Consider the following 23,688-nt stretch of genomic DNA (forward strand, 5'->3'; position numbering starts at 1 on the left):
TCTAGTTATAGTCTAGTCTATAGTCTAGTCTATAGTCTAGTCTATAGTCTAGTCTATAGTCTAGTCTATAGTCTAGTCTATAGTCTATAGTTCTAGTATAGTCTAGTCTATAGTCTAGTCTATAGTCTAGTCTATAGGTCTAGTCTATAGTCTAGTCTATAGTCTAGTCTATAGTCTAGTCTATAGTCTAGTCTATAGTCTAGTCTATAGTCTAGTCTATAGTTAGTCTATAGTCTAGTCTATAGTCTAGTCTATAGTCTAGTCTATAGTCTAGTCTATAGTCTAGTCTATAGTCTAGTCTATAGTCTAGTCTATAGTCTAGTCTATAGTCTAGTCTATAGTCTAGTCTATAGTCTAGTCTATAGTCTAGTCTATAGTCTAGTCTATAGTCTAGTCTATAGTCTAGTCTATAGTCTAGTCTATAGTCTAGTCTATAGTCTAGTCTATAGTCTAGTCTATAGTCTAGTCTATAGTCTAGTCTAGTATAGTCTAGTCTATAGTCTAGTCTATAGTCTAGTCTATAGTAGTCTATAGTCTATAGTCTAGTCTATAGTCTAGTCTATAGTCTAGTCTATAGTCTAGTCTATAGTCTAGTCTATAGTCTATAGTCTAGTCTATAGTCTAGTCTATAGTCTAGTCTATAGTTAGTCTATAGTCTAGTCTATAGTCTAGTCTATAGTCTAGTCTATAGTCTAGTCTATAGTCTAGTCTATAGTCTAGTCTATAGTCTAGTCTATAGTCTAGTCTATAGTCTAGTCTATAGTCTAGTCTATAGTCTAGTCTATAGTCTAGTCTATAGTCTAGTCTATAGTCTAGTCTATAGTCTAGTCTATAGTCTAGTCTATAGTCTAGTCTATAGTCTAGTCTATAGTCTAGTCTATAGTCTAGTCTATAGTCTAGTCTATAGTCTAGTCTATAGTCTAGTCTATAGTCTAGTCTATAGTTAGTCTATAGTCTAGTCTATAGTCTAGTCTATAGTCTAGTCTATAGTCTAGTCTATAGTCTAGTCTATAGTCTAGTCTATAGTCTAGTCTATAGTCTAGTCTATAGTCTAGTCTATAGTCTAGTCTATAGTCTAGTCTATAGTCTAGTCTAGTCTAGTCTAGTCTAAGTCTAGTCTATAGTCTAGTCTATAGTCTAGTCTAAAGTCTAGTCTATAGTCTAGTCTATAGTCTAGTCTATAGTCTAGTCTATAGTCTATTCTATAGTCTAGTCTGTAGTCTAGTCTAGTCTGTTGTCTAGTCTATAATCTAGTCTATAGGCTAGTTTATAGTCTAGTCTATATTCTAGTCTATAGTCTAGTCTATATTCTATTCTATAGTCTAGTCAAGTCTGTAGTCTATATTCTACTCTATAGTCTAGTCTATAATCTGTTCTATAGTGTAGTCTATAGTCTAGTCTAGTCTATAGTCTAGTCTAGTCTATAGTCTAGTCTAGTCTATAGTCTAGTCTAGTCTATAGTCTAGTCTAGTCTAGTCTATAGTCTAGTCTATAGTCTAGTCTTTAGTCTATAGTCTAGTCTATAGTCTAGTCTATAGGCTAGTTTATAGTCTAGTCTATATTCTAGTCTATAGTCTAGTCTATATTCTATTCTATAGTCTAGTCAAGTCTGTAGTCTATATTCTATTCTATAGTCTAGTCTATAATCTGTTCTATAGTGTAGTCTATAGTCTAGTCTATAATCTAGTCTATAGTCTACTCTACTATTTCAAAATTTCCATTTTCCATGCTTGCTATTCATACTGATAATTTATCTTCCACAGACTCAATTAAGCCGAGCTTTAGCTAATCGTGATATACGAGATTTTCGGGTGGCTTTAGATATGGGTGCAGAACCCTCTATACCGGATGATAAGCATATTTGTGTATTCGAGAAGGCCCTTCAAACACATGGTTGTGCGGAATTTGTGGAAGAATGTTTAAAAAGAGACTGCAATGTTAATTATGTAAGTGTTTGTAAATCTTCTAAATTATTTGTAATTATAATGAAATATTAATTATTTTTAGATTAATCAACACTTTAATAAAGCTGCCATTAATTATGCTGCCGATTCAAGAGATCCCAAGATCTTGAATGCTCTTTTGCGTTATCCAGGCGTAGCAGTTGATCGCAAATATGCCAATATGACACCACTCAATTCTTTGGCTAAAAATCTCAACAGTGAGAATGCTAATGATGTGGCCAGTTGTATACAAATGTTGTTGCACTATGGCGCTTCTCCTAATATACCCGATCAGCGTGAAATGACACCTTTGCATCAAGTAGTGAAAAATCGTAAATTGGTTGATTTGAAGAAAAGAGAAATTATACAAATGTTTTTGCAACAATCCGATTTGGATATCGATACATATCGTGATGGCGAATTGAGAACTATTTTAAAAAGCGACTATGCCGAATTTAGTTTACCCCCCGTGCGTGATGGCAAGACTATTGATTTTGATATACTAATGACTCATATACGTAATGGTGATATGGAAAAGTTTCAACAACAATTTCCGGAATATCAATTAAATATATCCGATAAGGATAATTTGAAAAATACCACCAAAGAGGAAAATTTACCTTTGCTCATGGAGGCCATAAAGAGGGGAGCCCATGAGGCTTTTGATTTGTTGATGAAAAATGAGGTTGACTATAATGCCGTTTTAAATGGTAATACGCCCTTGGAAGTGGCTACAGTTTGTGGCAATTGGTATGCTTTGCAAAAGCTTTTAGAGCAAAACGATTTGAAAATAAGACGCGAAGATCAACCCTTAATAACCGCCATACGCAAATTAAATGAACTGCCTGTCAATGACTTCTGTGACTATAGACGTTGCTTCTATACCCTCTTGGATTCGGAGAAAATCGATGTTAATGAAATGGATAAAAGTAAATCCACACCTTTACATTATGCAGTTAAGTACCGTAACAACGAAGCCATTAGGGAACTTTTAAAGCGTGGCGCTTATATTGGCATTAAGAGTGAATTCAATGAATTACCCATAGATGGCATGAATCCCGAGATTTTGGAGGAACATTTTGACAATTGCATTACCTCCAATGGCGTTAAAGTGGGTGACAACAGTTATGAAATTCTAATCAACTACATGAATCTTATGCCTCAGAATTCTAGTGTACAAAAGAAATCTGCCCACCAACTGAGAGAAGAAATGCCTCCAATAGCATTTCTGGCCAAATCTAGGGATCACCGGCATTTGTTGCAACATCCCCTCATTACCAGCTTTCTGTTTCTCAAATGGCATCGTTTGTCGGTAATATTTTATATAAACTTTTTATTTTATCTCTTCTTCGCCGTCTCCATTATTACTCACACCATGTTGAAATTCCGTGAGAGTGAGCATGAGTATGTGGCCGCACTTTTTGGTATATTCTCCTGGATCGGTATTTGTTATATGATATTAAGAGAATGTTTACAATTCATTATGTCTCCCGTTAACTATTTCCGCTCGTTAATAAATTACATGGAAATCTTGTTGATTATGTTATCGATTATGACCTGCAGTGAGCCCAGTTATGATAAAGAGACTCAACGTAATATAGCTGTCTGCACTTTTCTATTAATAGCCGTAGAACTTTGCTTCCTTGTGGGCTCCCTACCGGTTTCCTCCATATCCACTCATATGCTTATGTTGGATGCAGTTTTTCGTAGTTTTCTTAAAAGTTTTCTACTCTATTCGATTTTTGTCATTACTTTCACTTTATGCTTTTACATAATGTTTGGCAAACCGGAAATTAATGCTGTCAAGGAGGAAGCAACTTCCTCAGCGGCCAAAGATGGTAATGATGATGACGATGGAGATGATGGTGAATTTAGTCAGTTTAAAAGTCCTTTGGGTGCTTTGGCCAAAACTATTGTTATGTTGACGGGTGAATTTGATGCTGGAGATTTGAAATTCGATACTTTCTGCAGTTACTTGCTCTTCTTACTGTTTGTCTTTACCATGACAATTGTGCTGTTTAATTTACTCAATGGTTTGGCCGTTAGCGATACTCAGGTGAGCTTTTTATAACATAACTACATCGCTATAGAAGTATGCTGTCTATGGAACTGAACTAGAACTGAACTAGAACTGAACTAGAACTGAACTGGAACTGAACTAGAACTGAACTAGAACTGAACGAGAACTGAACTAGAACTGAACTAGAACTGAACTAGAACTGAACTAGAACTGAACTAGAACTGAACTAGAACTGAACTAGAACTGAACTAGAACTGAACTAGAACTGAACTAGAACTGAACTAGAACTGAACTAGAACTGAACTAGAACTGAACTAGAACTGAACTAGAACTGAACTAGAACTGAACTAGAACTGAACTAGAACTGAACTAGAACTGAACTAGAACTGAACTAGAACTGAACTAGAACTGAACTAGAACTGAACTAGAACTGAACTAGAACTGAACTAGAACTGAACTAGAACTGAACTAGAACTGAACTAGAACTGAACTAGAACTGAACTAGAACTGAACTAGAACTGAACTAGAACTGAACTAGAACTGAACTAGAACTGAACTAGAACTGAACTAGAACTGAACTAGAACTGAACTAGAACTGAACTAGAACTGAACTAGAACTGAACTAGAAACTGAACTAGAACTGAACTAGAACTGAACTAGAACTGAACTAGAACTGAACTAGAACTGAACTAGAACTGAACTAGAACTGAACTAGAACTGAACTAGAACTGAACTAGAACTGAACTAGATCTGAACTAGAACTGAACTAGAACTGAACTAGAACTGAACTAGAACTGAACTAGAACTGAACTAGAACTGAACTAGAACTGAACTAGAACTGAACTGGAACTGAACTAGAACTGAACTAGAACTGAACTAGAACTGAACTTTTGAAAGTTCAAAGAATATTATAATACCTTTTGATCTGATAACCCCAAATCATAAAAATTACGAATAATTCAAATATTTTCTAATCTCTCTCTCTAGGCCATCAAAGGACAAGCCGAACTTAATGGCATCATAGTACGCACTAACTTATTATCACGCTACGAAGAGGTACTCACCGGTCGTTCGGAGCGTGCCAATTTCATAGTTAATCATGAACCATTCCGTACTATTTGCCGACGCATCATGAATCTCTATCCCAACTATATAGCTGGCAAACAAATTGCCATACTACCCAATGACAACAATAAAGTACTGATACCTTTAACGAATACCTTTGAAATGAAAGAGATGTCCGTACACAAAGATTCCTTTATACCGTTGGCAAATCATGATAACGAAAAACTTAATAAAATCTTAGATCCTCCAGTGCAATTCCTGCCCTGTTGCTGTTCATTTATTACCACAAAATGCTCTGAAATGGATAGACGTACGGTAAAGATGGCCATGGCGGTAATTGATAAGAAATCATTGTCAATACAAGAACAAATACGTGTACAAAGTACCGAGAAACGTTTACATAATATAGAACAAAAATTGGAGAAAATGTTTGAGGTGTTGCAGGATTTGCAGGCGAGATAGTTGCCGAGAACAATAACGACAAATAATATCACTAAGAAATGAAGGAAACGGAGTTTGGAATAATTTTTAACTTATGTCTTATTTTTTGTCACCAACTGTAATTTTTACGAACATAAATTGTATTTACTCAGTATTTACTGGAACTTATTTTTAAATATAAATACTTGTTAAACTGTCTAATTTTAAAAACTGTACTACTAATTAAGATAAATATTTGTTTAAATTTTTATTATGTTTAAAATGCTTTTGTATTTTAATGAATAAATTTACTAATAAATGTATGAGTCTGTTTTTTTTTTTTTGATACCTTCATGCTATAGTTAAGTTCTTGTTGAGTTTTAGTTTAGTTCTAGTTCAGTTCTAGTTCAGTTCTAGTGCACGTGAACTAGAACTTCATGGGAATTAGAAGTGATCACAGATTATAATTGTTTTTGCTGTATCTCTTATAATTTTCGAGAAAAACGCACTTTTATGTTTTCACTCAAAAAATCGATTTTTCATGAGATTTAGAAGTGATCACAGATTTTCATTGTTTTTGCTGTATCTCTTATAGTTTTTGAGAAAAACGCAGTTTTATGTTTTCACTCAAAAAATCGATTTTTCATGGGATTTAGAAGTGATCACAGATTTTCATTGTTTTTGCTGTATCTCTTATAGTTTTCGAGAAAAACGGATGTTCATGTTTTCACTCAAAAAATAGATTTTTCATGGGATTTAGAAGTGATCACAGATTTTCATTGTTTTTGCTGTATCTCTTATAGTTTTTGAGAAAAACGCAGTTTTATGTTTTCACTCAAAAAATCGATTTTTCATGGGATTTAGAAGTGATCACAGATTTTCATTGTTTTTGCTGTATCTCTTATAGTTTTCGAGAAAAACGGATGTTTATGTTTTCACTCAAAAAATTTATTTTTCATGGGATTTAGAAGTGATCACAGATTTTCATTGTTTTTGCTGTATCTCTTATAGTTTTCGAGAATATCGCAGTTTTATGTTTTCATTCAAAACATCGATTTTTCATGGGATTTGGTAGTGATCACAGATTTCCATTGTTTTTGCTGTATCTCTTATAGTTTTCGAGAAAAACGCACTTTTATGTTTTCACTCAAAACCTGATTTCTTATGGGATTTAGAAGTGATCACAGATTTTCATTGTTTTTGCTGTATCTCTTATAGTTTTCGAGAAAAACGCATTTTTATGTTTTCACTCAAAAAATCGATTTTTCATGGGATTTAGAAGTGATCACAGATTTTCATTGTTTTTGCTGTATCTCTTATAGTTTTCGAGAAAAACGCAGTTTTATGTTTTCACTCAAAACATTGATTTTTTATGGGATTTAGAAGTGATCAAAGATTTTCATTGTTTTTGCTGTATCTCTTATAGTTTTCGAGAAAAACGCAGTTTTATGTTTTCACTCAAAACATGGATTTTTCATGGGATTTAGAAGTGATCACAGATTTTCATTGTTTTTGCTGTATCTCTTATAGTTTTCGAGAAAAACGCACTTTTATGTTTTCACTCAAAACATTGATTTCTTATGGTATTTAGAAGTGATCACAGATTTTCATTGTTTTGCTGAATCTCTTATAGTTTTCGAGAAAAACGCAGTTTTATGTTTTCACACAAAAAATCGATTTTTCATGGGATTTAGAAGTGATCACAGATTTTCATTGTTTTTGCTGTATCTCTTATAGTTTTCGAGAAAAACGCACTTTTATGTTTTCACTCAGAAAATCGATTTTTCATGGGATTTAGAAGTGATCACAGATTTTCATTGTTTTTGCTGTATCTCTTATAGTTTTCGAGAATATCGCAGTTTTATGTTTTCATTCAAAACATCGATTTTTCATGGGATTTGGTAGTGATCACAGATTTCCATTGTTTTTGCTGTATCTCTTATAGTTTTCGAGAAAAACGCACTTTTATGTTTTCACTCAAAACTTGATTTCTTATGGGATTTAGAAGTGATCACAGATTTTCATTGTTTTTGCTGTATCTCTTATAGTTTTCGAGAAAAACGCATTTTTATGTTTTCACTCAAAAAATCGATTTTTCATGGGATTTAGAAGTGATCACAGATTTTCATTGTTTTTGCTGTATCTCTTATAGTTTTCGAGAAAAACGCAGTTTTATGTTTTCACTCAAAACATTGATTTTTTATGGGATTTAGAAGTGATCAAAGATTTTCATTGTTTTGGCTGTATCTCTTATAGTTTTCGAGAAAAACGCAGTTTTATGTTTTCACTCAAAAAATCGATTTTTCATGGGATTTAGAAGTGATCACAGATTTTCATTGTTTTTGCTGTATCTCTTATAGTTTTCGAGAAAAACGCACTTTTATGTTTTCACTCAAAACATTGATTTCTTATGGTATTTAGAAGTGATCACAGATTTTCATTGTTTTTGCTGAATCTCTTATAGTTTTCGAGAAAAACGCAGTTTTATGTTTTCACACAAAAAATCGATTTTTCATGGGATTTAGAAGTGATCACAGATTTTCATTGTTTTTGCTGTATCTCTTATAGTTTTCGAGAAAAACGCACTTTTATGTTTTCACTCAGAACTTGATTTCTTATGGGATTTAGAAGTGATCACAGATTTTAATTGTTTTTGCTGTATCTCTTATAGTTTTCGAGAAAAACGCACTTTTATGTTTTCACTCAAAACTTGATTTCTTATGGGATTTAGAAGTGATCACAGATTTTCATTGTTTTGGCTGTATCTCTTATAGTTTTCGAGAAAAACGCATTTTTATGTTTTCACTCAAAAAATCGATTTTTCATGGGATTTAGAAGTGATCACAGATTTTCATTGTTTTGGCTGTATCTCTTATAGTTTTCGAGAAAAACGCAGTTTTATGTTTTCACTCAAAACATGGATTTTTTCATGTGATTTAGAAGTGATCACAGATTTTCATTGTTTTTGCTGTATCTCATATAGTTTTCGAGAAAAACGCAGTTTTATGTTTTCATTCAAAACATTGATTTTTCATGGGATTTACAAGTGATCACAGATTTTCATTGTTTTTGCTGTATCTCTTATAGTTTTCGAGAAAAACGCAGTTTTATGTTTTCACTCAAAACATTGATTTTTTATGGGATTTAGAAGTGATCACAGATTTTCATTGTTTTGGCTGTATCTCTTATAGTTTTCGAGAAAAACGCAGTTTTATGTTTTCACTCAAAACATGGATTTTTCATGGGATTTAGAAGTGATCACAGATTTTCATTGTTTTTGCTGTATCTCTTATAGTTTTCGAGAAAAACGCACTTTTATGTTTTCACTCAAAACATTGATTTCTTATGGGATTTAGAAGTGATCACAGATTTTCATTGTTTTGCTGTAATCTCTTATAGTTTTCGAGAAAAACGCAGTTTTATGTTTTCACTCAAAAATCGATTTTTCATGGGATTTAGAAGTGATCACAGATTTTCATTGTTTTTGCTGTATCTCTTATAGTTTTCGAGAAAAACGCAGTTTTATGTTTTCACTCAGAAACATCGATTTTTCATGGGATTTAGAAGTGATCACAGATTTTAATTGTTTTTGCTGTATCTCTTATAGTTTTCGAGAAAAACGCACTTTTTATGTTTTCACTCAAAAATCGATTTTTCATGGGATTTAGAAGTGATCACAGATTTTCATTGTTTTTGCTGTATCTCTTATAGTTTTCGAGAAAAACGCACTTGTATGTTTTCACACAAAAAATCGATTTTTCATGGGATTTAGAAGTGATCACAGATTTTCATTGTTTTTGCTGTATCTCTTATAGTTTTCGAGAAAAACGCAGTTTTATGTTTTCACTCAAAAAATCGATTTTTCATGGGATTTAGAAGTGATCACAGATTTTCATTGTTTTTGCTGTATCTCTTATAGTTTTCGAGAATATCGTAGTTTTATGTTTTCATTCAAAACATCGATTTTTCATGGGATTTGGTAGTGATCACAGATTTCCATTGTTTTTGCTGTATCTCTTATAGTTTTCGAGAAAAACGCACTTTTATGTTTTCACTCAAAACTTGATTTCTTATGGGATTTAGAAGTGATCACAGATTTTCATTGTTTTTGCTGTATCTCTTATAGTTTTCGAGAAAAACGCATTTTTATGTTTTCACTCAAAAATCGATTTTTCATGGGATTTAGAAGTGATCACAGATTTTCATTGTTTTTGCTGTATCTCTTATAGTTTTCGAGAAAAACGCAGTTTTATGTTTTCACTCAAAACATTGATTTTTATGGGATTTAGAAGTGATCACAGATTTTCATTGTTTTGGCTGTATCTCTTATAGTTTTCGAGAAAAACGCAGTTTTCTGTTTTCACTCAAAACATGGATTTTTCATGTGATTTAGAAGTGATCACAGATTTTCGTTGTTTTTGCTGTATCTCATATAGTTTTCGAGAAAAAAGCAGTTTTATGTTTTCACTCAAAACATTGATTTTTCATGGGATTTAGAAGTGATCACAGATTTTCATTGTTTTTGATGTATCTCTTATAGTTTTCGAGAAAAACGCATTTTTATGTTTTCACTCAAAAAATCGATTTTTCATGGGATTTACAAGTGATCACAGATTTTCATTGTTTTTGCTGTATCTCTTATAGTTTTCGAGAAAAACGCACTTTATGTTTTCACTCAGAAAATCGATTTTTCATGGGATTTAGAAGTGATCACAGATTTTATTGTTTTTGCTGTATCTCTTATAGTTTTCGAGAAAAACGCACTTTTATGTTTTCACTCAAAATATCGATTTTTCATGGGATTTAGAAGTGATTACAGATTTTCATTGTTTTTGCTGTATCTCTTATAGTTTTCGAGAAAAACGCAGTTTTATGTTTTCACTCAAAACATTGATTTTTATGGGATTTAGAAGTGATCACAGATTTTCATTGTTTTGGCTGTATCTCTTATAGTTTTCGAGAAAAACGCAGTTTTATGTTTTCACTCAAAACATGGATTTTTCATGGGATTTAGAAGTGATCACAGATTTTCATTGTTTTTGCATATCTCTTATAGTTTTCGAGAAAAACGCACTTTTATGTTTTCACTCAAAACATTGATTTCTTATGGTATTTAGAAGTGATCACAGATTTTCATTGTTTTTGCTGAATCTCTTATAGTTTTCGAGAAAAACGCAGTTTTATGTTTTCACACAAAAAATCGATTTTTCATGGGATTTAGAAGTGATCACAGATTTTCATTGTTTTTGCTGTATCTCTTATAGTTTTTCGAGGAAAAACGCACTTTTATGTTTTCACTCAGAAAATCGATTTTTCATGGGATTTTAGAAGTGATCACAGATTTTAATTGTTTTTGATGTATCTCTTATAGTTTTCAAGAAAAACGCACTTTTATGTTTTTCACTTAGAAAATCGATTTTTCATGGGATTTAGAAGTGATCACAGATTTTAATTGTTTTTGCTGTATCTCTTATAGTTTTCGAGAAAAACGCACGTTTATGTTTTCACACAAAAAATCGATTTTTCATGGGATTTAGAAGTGATCACAGATTTTCATTGTTTTTGCTGTATCTCTTATAGTTTTCGAGAAAAACGCAGTTTTATGTTTTCACTCAAAAAATCGATTTTTCATGGGATTTAGAAGTGATCACAGATTTTCATTGTTTTTGCTGTATCTCTTATAGTTTTCGAGAAAAAACGCAGTTTTAAGTTTTCACTCAAAAAATCTCTTTTCATGGGATTTAGAAGTGATCACAGATTTTCATTTTTTTGCTGTATCTCTTATAGTTTTCGAGAAAAACGTTTTATGTTTTCACTCAAAAATGATTTTTCATGGGATTTAGAAGTGATCACAGATTTTCATTGTTTTTGCTGTATCTCTTATAGTTTTCGAGAAAAACGCACTTTTATGTTTTCACTCAAAAATCGATTTTTCATGGGATTTAGAAGTGATCACAGATTTTCATTGTTTTGCTGTATCTCTTATAGTTTTCGAGAAAAACGCATTTTATGTTTTCACTCAAAAATCGATTTTTCATGGGATTTAGAAGTGATCACAGATTTTCATTGTTTTGCTGTATCTCTTATAGTTTTCGAGAAAAACGCAGTTTTATGTTTTCACTCAAAACATGATTTTTATGGGATTTAGAAGTGATCACAGATTTCATTGTTTTTGCTGTATCTCTTATAGTTTTCGAGAAAAACGCTGTATCTAGAGGAAAAACGCAGTTTTATGTTTTCACTCAAAAAATCGACTTTTCATGGATTTAGAAGTGATCACAGAATTTCATTGTTTTTGCTGTATCTCTTATAGTTTTCGAGAAAGCACAGATTTATGTTTTCACTCAAAAATGGATTATTCATGGGATTTAGAAGTGATCACAGATTTTCATTGTTTTTGCTGTATCCTTATATATCTTCACTCAAAAAATCGATTTTTATTGGGATTTAGAAGTGATCACAGATTTTTCATTGTTTTTTGCTGTATCTCTTATAGTTTTCGAGAAAAACGCACTTTTATGTTTTCACTCAAAAAATCGATTTTTCATGGGATTTAGAAGTGATCACAGATTTTCATTGTTTTTGCTGTATCTCTTATATCACAGATTTTCTTTGTTTTTGCTGTATCTCTTATAGTTTTCGAGAAAAACGCAGTTTTATGTTTTCACTCAAAAAATAGATTTTTCACGGGATTTAGAAGTGATCACAGATTTTCATTGTTTTTGTTGTATCTCTTATAGTTTTCAAGAAAAACGCAGTTTTGTGTTTTCAATCAAAAATTAATTTTTTATGGGATTTAGAAGTGATTAGAGATTTTCATTGTTTTTCAGTTCTAGTTCAGTTCTAGTTCAGTTCTTGTTCAGTTCTAGTTCAGTTCTAGTTCAGTTCTAGTTCAGTTCTAGTTTAGTTCTAGTTCAGTTCTAGTTCAGTTCTAGTTCAGTTCTAGTTCAGTTCTAGTTCAGTTCTAGTTCAGTTCTAGTTCAGTTCTAGTTCAGTTCTAGTTCAGTTCTAGTTCAGTTCTAGTTCAGTTCTAGTTCAATTCTAGTTCAGTTCTAGTTCAGTTCTAGTTCAGTTCTAGTTCAGTTCTAGTTCAGTTCATCTTTGCATTCTTGAAATGTAACCATCGTAAACATCATCCTACGATTAAGAACAACTTTCTAGGTCTATCAAGTAATCTCCGAATGGAAGTATGTCAGATTATCCACGACAAACTTGTGGTTAAAATACATGTCGCGATATTAATTTTAGTCCTATGAATGTTCATTTTACAAAAAAATACAACTTTTTTGTTTCATCTGAACACATCTGCTAACAAATCGTTTAATCGTGAATCTCTGAATTATTTATATACAGCAAATAATATTTAATTTTAAACTTTCTCACCACAACTTATTACTAAGCCTTCGGCGATAAATGCAAAGACATCTAATTTGCAATAGTTTATTTCATTTCAATTCTACAGCTGCTACAGTTAATAAGAAAATACTTTTTGTTGTAAATTTTACAAAATGGATAACAATTATAAACCTGTTGATATGACAGGCTGTTTGGCTGATCCTCAAGTGAGTTTAAGAAGAATAGCTTCTAGATTTATTGAGAATTTTATAATAAACTTGCATATTCCCAGATTAAACTCTCGAAGGCTTTAATTAATCGCGATTTATTTGAATTTCGTTCGGCTCTTAGTATTGGTGCCAATGCTTTGGCGAAGGATGAGCAAAATTTAAGCATTTTTGAGAAAGCTTTACAAACTTCAGGTTGCTCCGAGTTTATTAAGGAATGTTTAAGCTCTGGCTGTGATCCTAATTATGTAAGTTTTTAGTTAAGATTTATAATTATGTTATGCTTATCTGAAATACGTTTTAGATCAATAGCTTTTATAACAAAGCGGCGGTGAATTTTGCCACCGATTCCCGAGATCCTGATAACCTAAAGGAGCTGTTAATAGCGCCTGGTGTTAAAGTTGATCACAAATATTCTAATTTAACGCCTTTGAACTCTTTGGCTAAAAATCTTAATAACGAAAATGCTTTTAAGGTAATAGAATGTATAAAAGTTTTATTGCGCTATGGAGCCTCACCCAATATACCCGATCAAAGAGAAATGACACCTTTGCATAATATTGTAAAGAATCATAAAATTAATGATGTGCAAAAGTACGAACTTATACAAATGTTTATTTCGCTAGCCGATATTGATATCGATACTTATCGAGAGGGCGAATTAAGGGGAATTTTAGAAACGGAATACCCACTCATGGAATTGCCCATAAAAAAGGATAAAAATGTAGTAACATTTCGTTCTCTTCTGAGTCTTATTAGAAATGGTAATATGGAAGTATTTGAACAACAATATGCTGATAACTCACGCCACACTAGCCAAGACGAAGAGGTGGAACTATTAGTAGCAGCCATCGAAACAGGAGCCCATAGAGCTTTTGATATGATTTTAGCCAATGGTGTGGACTATAATAAAAGTATAAGAAACAATAACAATAGCAATACACCCATAGAAATAGCCTGGGTTTATGGCAATTGGTGTGCTTTGGAAAAGCTTTTACAACAACCCGATATAAAACTTCGTGCTCAGGATAATCCCTTAATTAATATTGTTTGCAAATTAAATGAAACTTCCTCGCAAGCATTTTGCAATTATTGGAAATGTTTTACGGTACTACTGGAATCGGACAAAATCGATATAAATGCTACCGATTTCAGCAAATCCACAGCTCTACATTATGCCGTTAAATATCATAATAATAAAGCGATAAAAGAACTTTTAAAAAGAGGAGCTTGCATTAGTATGGAAAATAAGTTCCAGGAATTGCCGCTAAATGGCATGAGTCCCTCGGTATGGGAGGAACACTTAGATGACTGTGTCTCCTCCAACGGCGATAAGTTGGGTGATAAAAGCTATGAAATAATTATAAGTTTTCAGAACTTTATGAATTCCCAGCAAAAGAAAAAGAAACAATTGAAAGAGGTTCTGGCGCCCATTTCCTTTATGGCCGAAACTAAAGAATATCGTTATTTGCTGCAACATCCAGTTATAACCAGCATATTGTTCCTCAAGTGGCATAAACTGTCTCTGGTTTTTTATATAAATTTCTTGGCCTATTTATTCTTTGCCGCCTCCATTATTACACATATGATCTTGAAACTGCGCAACATTGATAAAGAAAATGCTGAAAAAATAACACTTTATTGTTCATATTTGGGTATTTCTTATCTGATCACCAGAGAATGTTTGCAAGTGCTAATGGCTCCTTGGAAATACATTAAATCCATAACAAATTATTTAGAAATATTGCTAATAATACTCTCCCTGCTGACTTGTAAAGATCTAAAAAGCGATGATTTGCAACGTAACATAGCGGTGGCTTGTATTTTACTACTGGCCTATGAACTGTTTTTACTGGTGGGCTCTTTGCCCATCTCCTCTATATCCACCCATATGCTAATGCTGGAAGCTGTTTGCAAAAGTTTTGTCAAAAGTTTTCTTTTCTATTCCATATTTGTATTCACTTTTACCCTGTGTTTCTACATCAAAATTGGCAATGAACAGGTCGTAGACCCTGAAGAAAAGTTTCATAGTTTCTCGGAACCTTTGCTGGCCTTTTCCAAAACCATTGTTATGTTTACTGGAGAATTTGATGCCGGCAGCTTAAAGCTGGATACTGATTATACCCGTTTGCTGTTTCTCTCCTTTGTATTCTTTATGACCATTATTCTCTTCAATCTTCTTAATGGTTTAGCGGTCAGCGATACACAGGCCATTAAGGATCAAGCTGAAATCAATGATATCATCTGTCGCACCCATCTTTTGTCGCGTTATGAAAAAGCTGTTTACAAGAAAAATCTTAATTTTTCGTTTATACTAAAACGTGAACCCATACGTTCAATATGTCGAATTTTCTCTAATCTCTTTCCCGACTACACGACCGATGTTCAAATCTCCATATTACCCAATGATAAAAATAAAATTTTCGGTTTAAAACTACAAAATAGAGTGCAAAATATGAATAGTGGTGAAACTACTACAACTATAACGCGTACAGCGATTAGTATAGACGGACAGGATGAGGATGACAATAGTGATATTTTTGCAAAGAACAAGTATTTAAGTTGTTGTTTTAGTGGTTTTACTGACAGATGTTCGAGGATTGATGAGAGAACGGTGAACCAGGCCATGGCAATATTGGAAAAGAAATCGAATGTAACCATAGAAAATCGTTTGGATACGATGGAGGAGCAACTGAATGAAATTATAAAATATTTGAAAATTCAAATTCGGAAGAAGTAGATCAGTGTACTTAAGAGAGTAAAATTGTAAAGAAATTTTATAAAATAAAATGGTTATATATCGATTATATAGTAATTGTTATTTTTCGACTCTAAATTTCAAAATTTTTTTTTGCAAAGGTGATACCCTAACCCATAGAGGAGAGGGTGGTTTACGTTTGTTGTAATGTTGTAACAACCGTAATATATGGTAGTACCGCAATCGATATACTGATAGATTAGGCTAGTCCTTCCGCCATTCCTTCGACACTTAACTAACTACTAACTAACTAACTAACTAACTAACTAACTAACTAAACTAACTAACTAACTACTAACTAACTAACTAACTAACTACTAACTAACGAACGAACGAAGAAACGAACGAAACGAACGAACGAAGAACGAACGAACGAACGAAGACGAACGAACGAACGAACGAAACGAACGAACGAAACGAACGAACGAACGAAACGAACGAACGAACGAACGAACGAACGAAAACGAACGAACGAACGAACGAACGAACGAACGAACGAACGAAACGAAAGAACGAACGAACGAACGAACGAACGAACGAACGAACGAACGAACGAAACGAACGAACGAACGAACGAACGAACGAACGAACGAACGAACGAACGAACGAACGAAAACGAAGAACGAACGAACGAACGAACGAACGAACGAAGAACGAACGAACGAACGAACGAACGAACGAACGAAGAACGAACGACGAACGAACGAACGAAACGAACGAACGAACGAACGAACGAACGAACGAACGAACGAACGAACGAACGAACGAACGAACGAACGACGAACGAACGAACGAACGAACGAGAACGAACGACGAACGAACGAACGAACGAACGAACGAACGAACGAACGAACGAACGAAACGAACGAAGAACGAACGAACGAACGAACGAACGAAACGAACGAACGAAAGAACGAACGAACGAACGACGAACGAACGAACGAACGAACGAACGAAACGAACGAACGAACGAACGAACGAACGAACGAACGAACGAACGAACGAACGAACGAACAACGAACGAACGAAAGAACGAACGAACGAACGAACGAACTAAACGAACGAACGAACGAAACGAACGAACAAACGAACGAACGAAAACGAACGAAACGAACTAACGAACGAACGAACGAACGAACGAACGAACGAACGAACGACGAACGAACGAAAGAACGAACGAACGAACGAACGAACGAACGAACGAAAAGAACGAACGAACGAAACGAACGAACGAACGAACGAACGAACGAACGAACGAAGAAAGAACGAAAACGAACGAACGAACGAACGAACGACGAACGAACGAAACGAACGAACGAACGAACTAACTAACTAACTAACTAACTAACTAACTAACTCCCACTAACTAACTAACTAACTACTAAATAAACTAACTAACTAAACAACTAACTAACTAACTAACGAACTAACTACTAACTAACTAACTAATAACTAACTACTACTACTAACTAACACTAACTAAACTAACTAACTAACTAACTAACTAACTAAACTAACCTAACTAACTAACTAACTACTAACTAACTAACTAACTAACGTAACTAACTAACTAACTAACTACTACTAACTAACTAACTAAAAACTAACTAACTAACTAACTAACTAACTAACTAACTAACTAACTAACTAACTAACTAACTAACTAGCTAACTAACTAACTCACTACTAACTAACTAACGTAACACTAACTAACTAAATACTACTAACGAACTAATAACTAACACTAACTAGACTAACTACTAACTAACTAACTAACTACAACTAACTAACTAACTAACTAACTAACAACTAACTAACTAACTACACTAACTAACTAACTAACTAACTAACTAACTAACTACTAACTAACTAACTAACTACACTAACTAATTAACTAACTTTTTGCAATAGCATTGTGACTCATTATTTTAACAAAATGATGACATTGGAGGCAAGTACTTACCATGATCGCTTGCTAGTAAGGAGTTATGTAAGTTCTTCTGTTGTAGAAATAACAGTCCACGGGTATACGTCCACTGCGTTTGCTAATTTTCATAAAAAGATTACTTTTTTGCAGGGTAGTGTCAAGATTTTGGTGTTAAAGATTTCTCAGTTTACACCCTTTTTGGTTATACTTATGAATCTGTGTTATTTTGTTAGCAATTACAGCAATATGTATCTTATTCGGCATAACCGAATATATTATGCTTACTTGTTTTAAATTTAAACCAATAAAATATATACTATTTTGTTTGTTTTTAAAATAGGTATTTTAGAACCTGTTTGTATTTATTATAAATATAGCAATCATTATTTATTATTTAGTTAAAAAACTATTATTGATCCAGGGTTTAAAGATTTCGCAAGGAAATATCGTTGGTTGTTAGAGACGATCTATAATATTATCAATTATATATTTTCTTAAACCTGTAACCGAACTACTAGAATACCAAAAGTCAAATTAACGCAATCGAATGAGTTTTCATACCGAATATTTTGGTTAGCTAAATAAAGTGAATCGCCTCCATTTTCTCTATAATTTTAGGTACATTTAAAGGTAGCGCATAAAAAATATATAAATTCAAATATCGTCAAATATCCACCGAATCTGAAAGCCCTTTCTAGTTTGCTATAGCATGTAATTATCGAAATTTTTATTTTAATTAATTATATTTATATATAAAACCTTGTTTTCTTAAAATAACAAAACATTATTTAACGTATCATAATATGTATAATGCTCTTAAATTAATAATCTAAATATATAAAAATTATTTAAAAAATAACTTATACTAATCAAATTTTAGCATTAAATACTTATAGGTTCCATGAGGCTTAAGCCATTATTGTAAATCTCAAATTTTGTTGGTGTTTTATCTAAAACACATCGGGTTTAAAAATATTTGTATAATTAATCTTAAAAAACAATATTGAATTGTATTTCAAATTGGATATTATATGTTTTATATATGTGCTTTCTTTTCAGAAACATTACGTATTTAGAATTCCTTAAAATGGTCGAAATCTATTAAATGGGCGTGGCATCTTTTTTAATAGTTTAATGATAATAAATAAGAATACCTTTTTATGTTATACCGGCTATGTGTAGTGTGCTTTGCGAATTTGTCGTAGTTTCTAATATAATGTCCATTATTTTAATATTTAGGGAGGCCACGCCCACTACTAATGGTATGCCCTTTAAGGTACTTAATATGTACTTGAAGGAATAGTAATGCTACTCATTTCATTATTATACTTCTAACAATTTCCCGTTTACATATATAAAATTATTACTTTTCTCTCTATGAGGGGAGTGCCACACCCATTATTCTTAATCCTCCCACTTTTGTTCTAAATAAATATATTAATTGTAAAGTTATTCGTACAAAAATTTAAAGATTTTAGTGGCTATAGTTTCTCTAATACACAAAATTTTGTATCAAGTTGATATAGAAGCTCCCACGCCCACTGCTGTTGGTCCGCCCACTTTTATCTAAGCTAAAAAATAAAGACAGCACTCGTCTCTATGGACCACTTAAGCATGGAAAATACTGAAATGGCTAAATACAAACAGAAAAACTATTTGTGCGTAATTAAAAAAAGTCTTTTCTTAACATTTGCAATGAAAAAACTCATTTATCAAACACATATTGTAAATTAACTATAAATTTATTTCTATATTTGTATGTAACATATAACAACTATTTAAAAATGTTTATTTTAAATATATATTTTTTTTAATTATTTGTCTTATTAATTGTTTGTTATATAGTTTGTTTTACTAATAAACTTAATGTCATGCACACTCATTCACAATAAAACTCTTTCATTCATTTCATCTACATACATGAATATCTAAAATGCAAATCCTTAATTATACATACATACATATGTACTTCTATTAATACAAATTTATAATTATCATATTCGTGCTTTCATTCATTTAAGTCATGGTACATGAATGCCTCTTGAGTACACCACGATGTGAAGGACTTTTACTGCCCTTGGCCGAGGTGAAGGAGGGTAACGATTGACGTCGTCGTCTTACAGCCGGACTTAAATTATAACGTATGTTAGCCTGTACCAACAGCTCTTTAAATATCTCCACTATGCCCGTATTCTCCTTGGCTGAACATTCAATATAACCACAGCGCCAGTCTTCACATACAACCATTTCGGTGACTTCATACTCCACCTGACGACGTTCGCAGTCATTAATGTCGATTTTATTGCCAACAACGACAATGGGTGGTTTCATACCTTTTTGTTTGATGATCTTAAATGTAAGAAGAATAAAAGTGTTCCTTTGTCATTGAGAATTTTATGAAATTTTATCAGAATTTATTAGATAAAGTAGATGTGTGTGTGTGTATGTGTATTATTTAAATTCACAATATTGTAATAAAAGTATTCAGTTACTTTAATTAATTTGCACTTTTTCCCTATAAAATATATAAATACAAATGTTAACGTGATTCTACAGATACGTTCATATGTACATATATACTATATTTATATCATAAAAGTATTCTATTTCAAATAAATAGTCTCCATTTTTTTAGTTTACTATAAAATCCTAGAAACTACAAGACGTACTGCACAGTGGTACCAACTTACTGAACTAAAATTAAACAAGAACTGAACTAGAACAGAACTAGAACAGAACTAGAACAGAACTAGAACAGAACTAGAACAGAACTAGAACAGAACTAGAACAGAACTAGAACAGAACTAGAACAGAACTAGAACAGAACTAGAACAGAACTAGAACAGAACTAGAACAGAACTAGAATAGAACTAGAATAGAACTAAAATAGAACTAGAACAGAACTAGAACAGAACTAGAACAGAACTAGAATAGAACTAGAATAGAACTAGAATAGAACTAGAATAGAACTGGAACAGAACTAGAACAGAACTAGAACTGAACTAGAACTGAACTAGAACTGAACTAGAACTGAGCTAGAACTGAACTAGAACTGAACTAGAACTGAACTAGAACTGAACTAGAACTGAACTAGAACTGAACTAGAACTGAACTAGAACTGAACTAGAACTGAACTAGAACTGAACTAGAACTGAACTAGAACTGAACTAGAACTAAACTAGAACTGAACTAGAACTGAACTAGAACTGAACAGAACTAGAACTGAACTAGAACAGAACTAGAACAGAACTAGAACTGAACTAGAACTGAACTAGAACCGAACTAGAACTGAACTGAACTAGAACTGAACTAGAACTGAACTAGAACTGAACTAGAACTGAACTAGAACTGAACTAGAACTGAACTAGAACTGAACTAGAACTGAACTAGAACTGAACTAGAACTGAACTAGAACTAGAACTGAACTAGAACTGAACTAGAACTGAACTAGAACTGAACTAGAACTGAACTAGAACTGAACTAGAACTGAACTAGAACTGAACTAGAACTGAACTAGAACTGAACTAGAAGAACTGAACTAGAACTGAACTAGAACTGAACTAGAACTGAACTAGAACTGAACTAGAACTGAACTAGAACTGAACTAGAACTGAACAGAACTAGAACTAGAACTGAACTAGAACTGAACTAGAACTGAACTAGAACTGAACTAGAATTGAACTGGAACTGAACTAGAACTGATCTAGAGCTAAACTAGATATTATTGGAGTCTAGGAGTTAAAAATTTAAAGCCTCACTCTGAGCTGATGATTGCAGTCTTAATTAGAATAGTTATTTACTGAATCTGTTCACTAGTTCAGAATCCGACTGTTTACATTTTAAATCTAACCCACTGTACTAAACAAAATTACTCTAATCACTAAACTTTCCATACTCCATAAACACATTAATTAAATTCTTTATAATTTCCTTTTCTCTATCAAAGCTATAAATTTTCCTTACCATATTACGTAATCTCTCCACTTCATACCAAGACTCGATATCATCAACTGCATAAACCAATATAAAAGCAGCACCCGTCGTTATGGACAACGTACGCATTGCTGGAAATTCAAAAGAACCCGAAGTATCGAGAATATCAAGAGTGAGCGCCGAACCATCGGGTAATTCATATTCAGCACGATGCAATTGTTCGACTGTTTGTTTATAACGTGGATAGAATTTATCATAGAGAAACTGTGAAATGATGCAAGTTTTTCCCACTTTAGCAGCACCCATGACCACAACACGATGCTGTTGTTTACGCATCAGATGTGTCGTTGAACCGGTACTGTGATGATTGATGGCGGAATTGTTGCGTTTACTGGGTGGCGTCGATGAGGGGTAGTCTGCACTGTTGGCACGCGGCGTCGTTGACTTAAGTACAGATGTTAGGGAGGGTAAACGGAGACGTTGACAGGGACCCGGCATGTTGTAAGTTTTTGTTTTTCTTTAAGTCTTTCCTAATGCAATTTCTGATTGACACATACAATTCTTGTTGTCTTTGTTGCTTGCAAGTAATGTGTTTTTTTTTCCTTTAACTTGTCAAGAAGTTGTTGTTTTAGACTAGAAATATGATAAGAAGTAGATTTTTTTTATAATTATTGTTGCTTTATATTTCATATTCTTAAATATGGTTTTTTAAAGAAATATTTTGCAGTTAAGATATGTTTACTATGGTTTAATGTTTTAAGTATAAATTTAATTAAAAACACTTTGTGGTTTTCTTTTTCATTTCTTAAGGATATTTATTTTTTTTTTAATATTTGCTAACATTGACCTGCGGCTTTTATGTTTACATAAATTTTTTTTATGTCATCGTTTTCTTTACATTTTCAGACATTCGTTTTTTCTATTTATAAAGATAATTAAAAATCGGACGTAATAAAAGTCACAGTCAAGCCATTTATATAATGCACCAACTGTTTTCATATAAAAAATGCAAAATGAACAAATGAAGGTAAATAATAGTTTTTTAATTAAATAAAATATTGATAAGTCGTTAAAAGTTATTTGCTGCTAGAGTTTATACCCTCCCAGCAAAATAATTGTAATTGAGAAGTAAAGAGTTATGCTACTAAAGTAATGGGTGATATTTAGGCAAACGCTTATAAGGCACTGAAAAGTGCTTTTTAAGCAAGAAGCTTGACTACTAAGCAAAATGTCTTTCTACTCAATTGATATAAACTTTACTTTAAAAATTAAAAAAATTCTTTAAACTGTTGTCCTTGGCTATTAAACTTAAATGTTTGTGTATTTCCAATTACAACTCACACCAAAAAAAACCAAATTGGAAACTTTTTGTTACGCAAAAGTTACAGTATAATTCAATTATAAATAATATGCAATTAATTTATAATTATATAAGCATTTTTATAGTTTCATTTAAAAATTTTACATCATACACCTCTACTTATACAGGGGGGAGTATTATGCGTTTGAAAATTAAGGCTTTATAGCAAATTTTAAACACTTCCCAGCAAAAACTTACATTAAAAAACAATGAGTTAGTTAGTTAGATAGTAGTTAGTTAGTTAGTTAGTTAGTTAGTTAGTTAGTTAGTTAGTTAGTTAGTTAGTTAGTTAGTTAGTTAGTTAGTTAGTTAGTTAGTTAGTTAGTTAGTTAGTTAGTTAGTTAGTTAGTTAGTTAGTTAGTTAGTTAGTTAGTTAGTTAGTTAGTTAGTTAGTTAGTTAGTTAGTTAGTTAGTTAGTAGTTAGTTAGTTAGGTAGGTAGGTAGGTAGGTAGGTAGGTAGGTAGGTAGTTAGTTAGTTAGTTAGTTAGTTAGTTAGTTAGTTAGTTAGTTAGTTAGTTAGTTAGTTAGTTAGTTAGTTAGTTAGTTAGTTAGTTAGTTAGTAGTTAGTTAGTTAGTTAGTTAGTTAGTTAGTTAGTTAGTTAGTTAGTTAGTTAGTTAGTTAGTTAGTTAGTTAGTTAGTTAGTTAGTTAGTTAGTTAGTTAGTTAGTTAGTTAGTTAGTTAGTTAGTTAGTTAGTTAGT

General features: G+C 32.4%; 3 protein-coding genes across 4 annotated transcripts in view; 2 read left to right on the top strand and 1 right to left on the bottom strand.

Moving 5' to 3' along the window:
* LOC119603968 (transient receptor potential cation channel protein painless) overlaps positions 1-5,771 on the top strand; it is a 37,754-nt gene extending 31,983 nt beyond the window's left edge. Inside the window, exons 3-5 of the mRNA XM_037956273.1 lie at positions 1,764-1,946; positions 2,008-3,999; positions 4,951-5,771. Of these exons, the coding sequence (XP_037812201.1) occupies positions 1,764-1,946; positions 2,008-3,999; positions 4,951-5,490 (2,715 nt within the window). The 3' untranslated portion in view covers positions 5,491-5,771. The remainder of the gene's footprint in view (positions 1-1,763; positions 1,947-2,007; positions 4,000-4,950) is intronic.
* Positions 5,772-12,901: 7,130 nt separating this feature from the next.
* LOC119603981 (transient receptor potential cation channel protein painless-like) lies at positions 12,902-15,825 on the top strand. Its single transcript, XM_037956289.1, has 3 exons — positions 12,902-13,010; positions 13,076-13,258; positions 13,315-15,825. Exons 1-3 carry the CDS (start codon positions 12,957-12,959, stop codon positions 15,748-15,750), a joined length of 2,673 nt encoding a protein of 890 aa, XP_037812217.1. The 5' UTR covers positions 12,902-12,956; the 3' UTR covers positions 15,751-15,825.
* Positions 15,826-19,487: 3,662 nt separating this feature from the next.
* The window catches only part of LOC119603969 (GTP-binding protein Rhes-like), a 17,184-nt gene continuing 12,983 nt past the window's right edge, over positions 19,488-23,688 (bottom strand). For both annotated transcript variants that reach the window (XM_037956274.1, XM_037956275.1), the window contains exons 2-3: positions 21,659-22,261; positions 19,488-20,044 (exon numbers count right to left, since the gene is read on the bottom strand). In XM_037956274.1, coding sequence (XP_037812202.1) covers positions 19,712-20,044; positions 21,659-22,126 — 801 coding nt within the window. In that variant the 5' untranslated portion in view covers positions 22,127-22,261 and the 3' untranslated portion in view covers positions 19,488-19,711. The remainder of the gene's footprint in view (positions 20,045-21,658; positions 22,262-23,688) is intronic.

Source organism: Lucilia sericata, unplaced genomic scaffold (genome assembly GCF_015586225.1).
Source record: "Lucilia sericata isolate MDLA Ls3-8-SP2 unplaced genomic scaffold, ASM1558622v1 Contig000350F_arrow, whole genome shotgun sequence".
Classification (NCBI taxonomy): Eukaryota; Metazoa; Arthropoda; class Insecta; order Diptera; family Calliphoridae; genus Lucilia; species Lucilia sericata.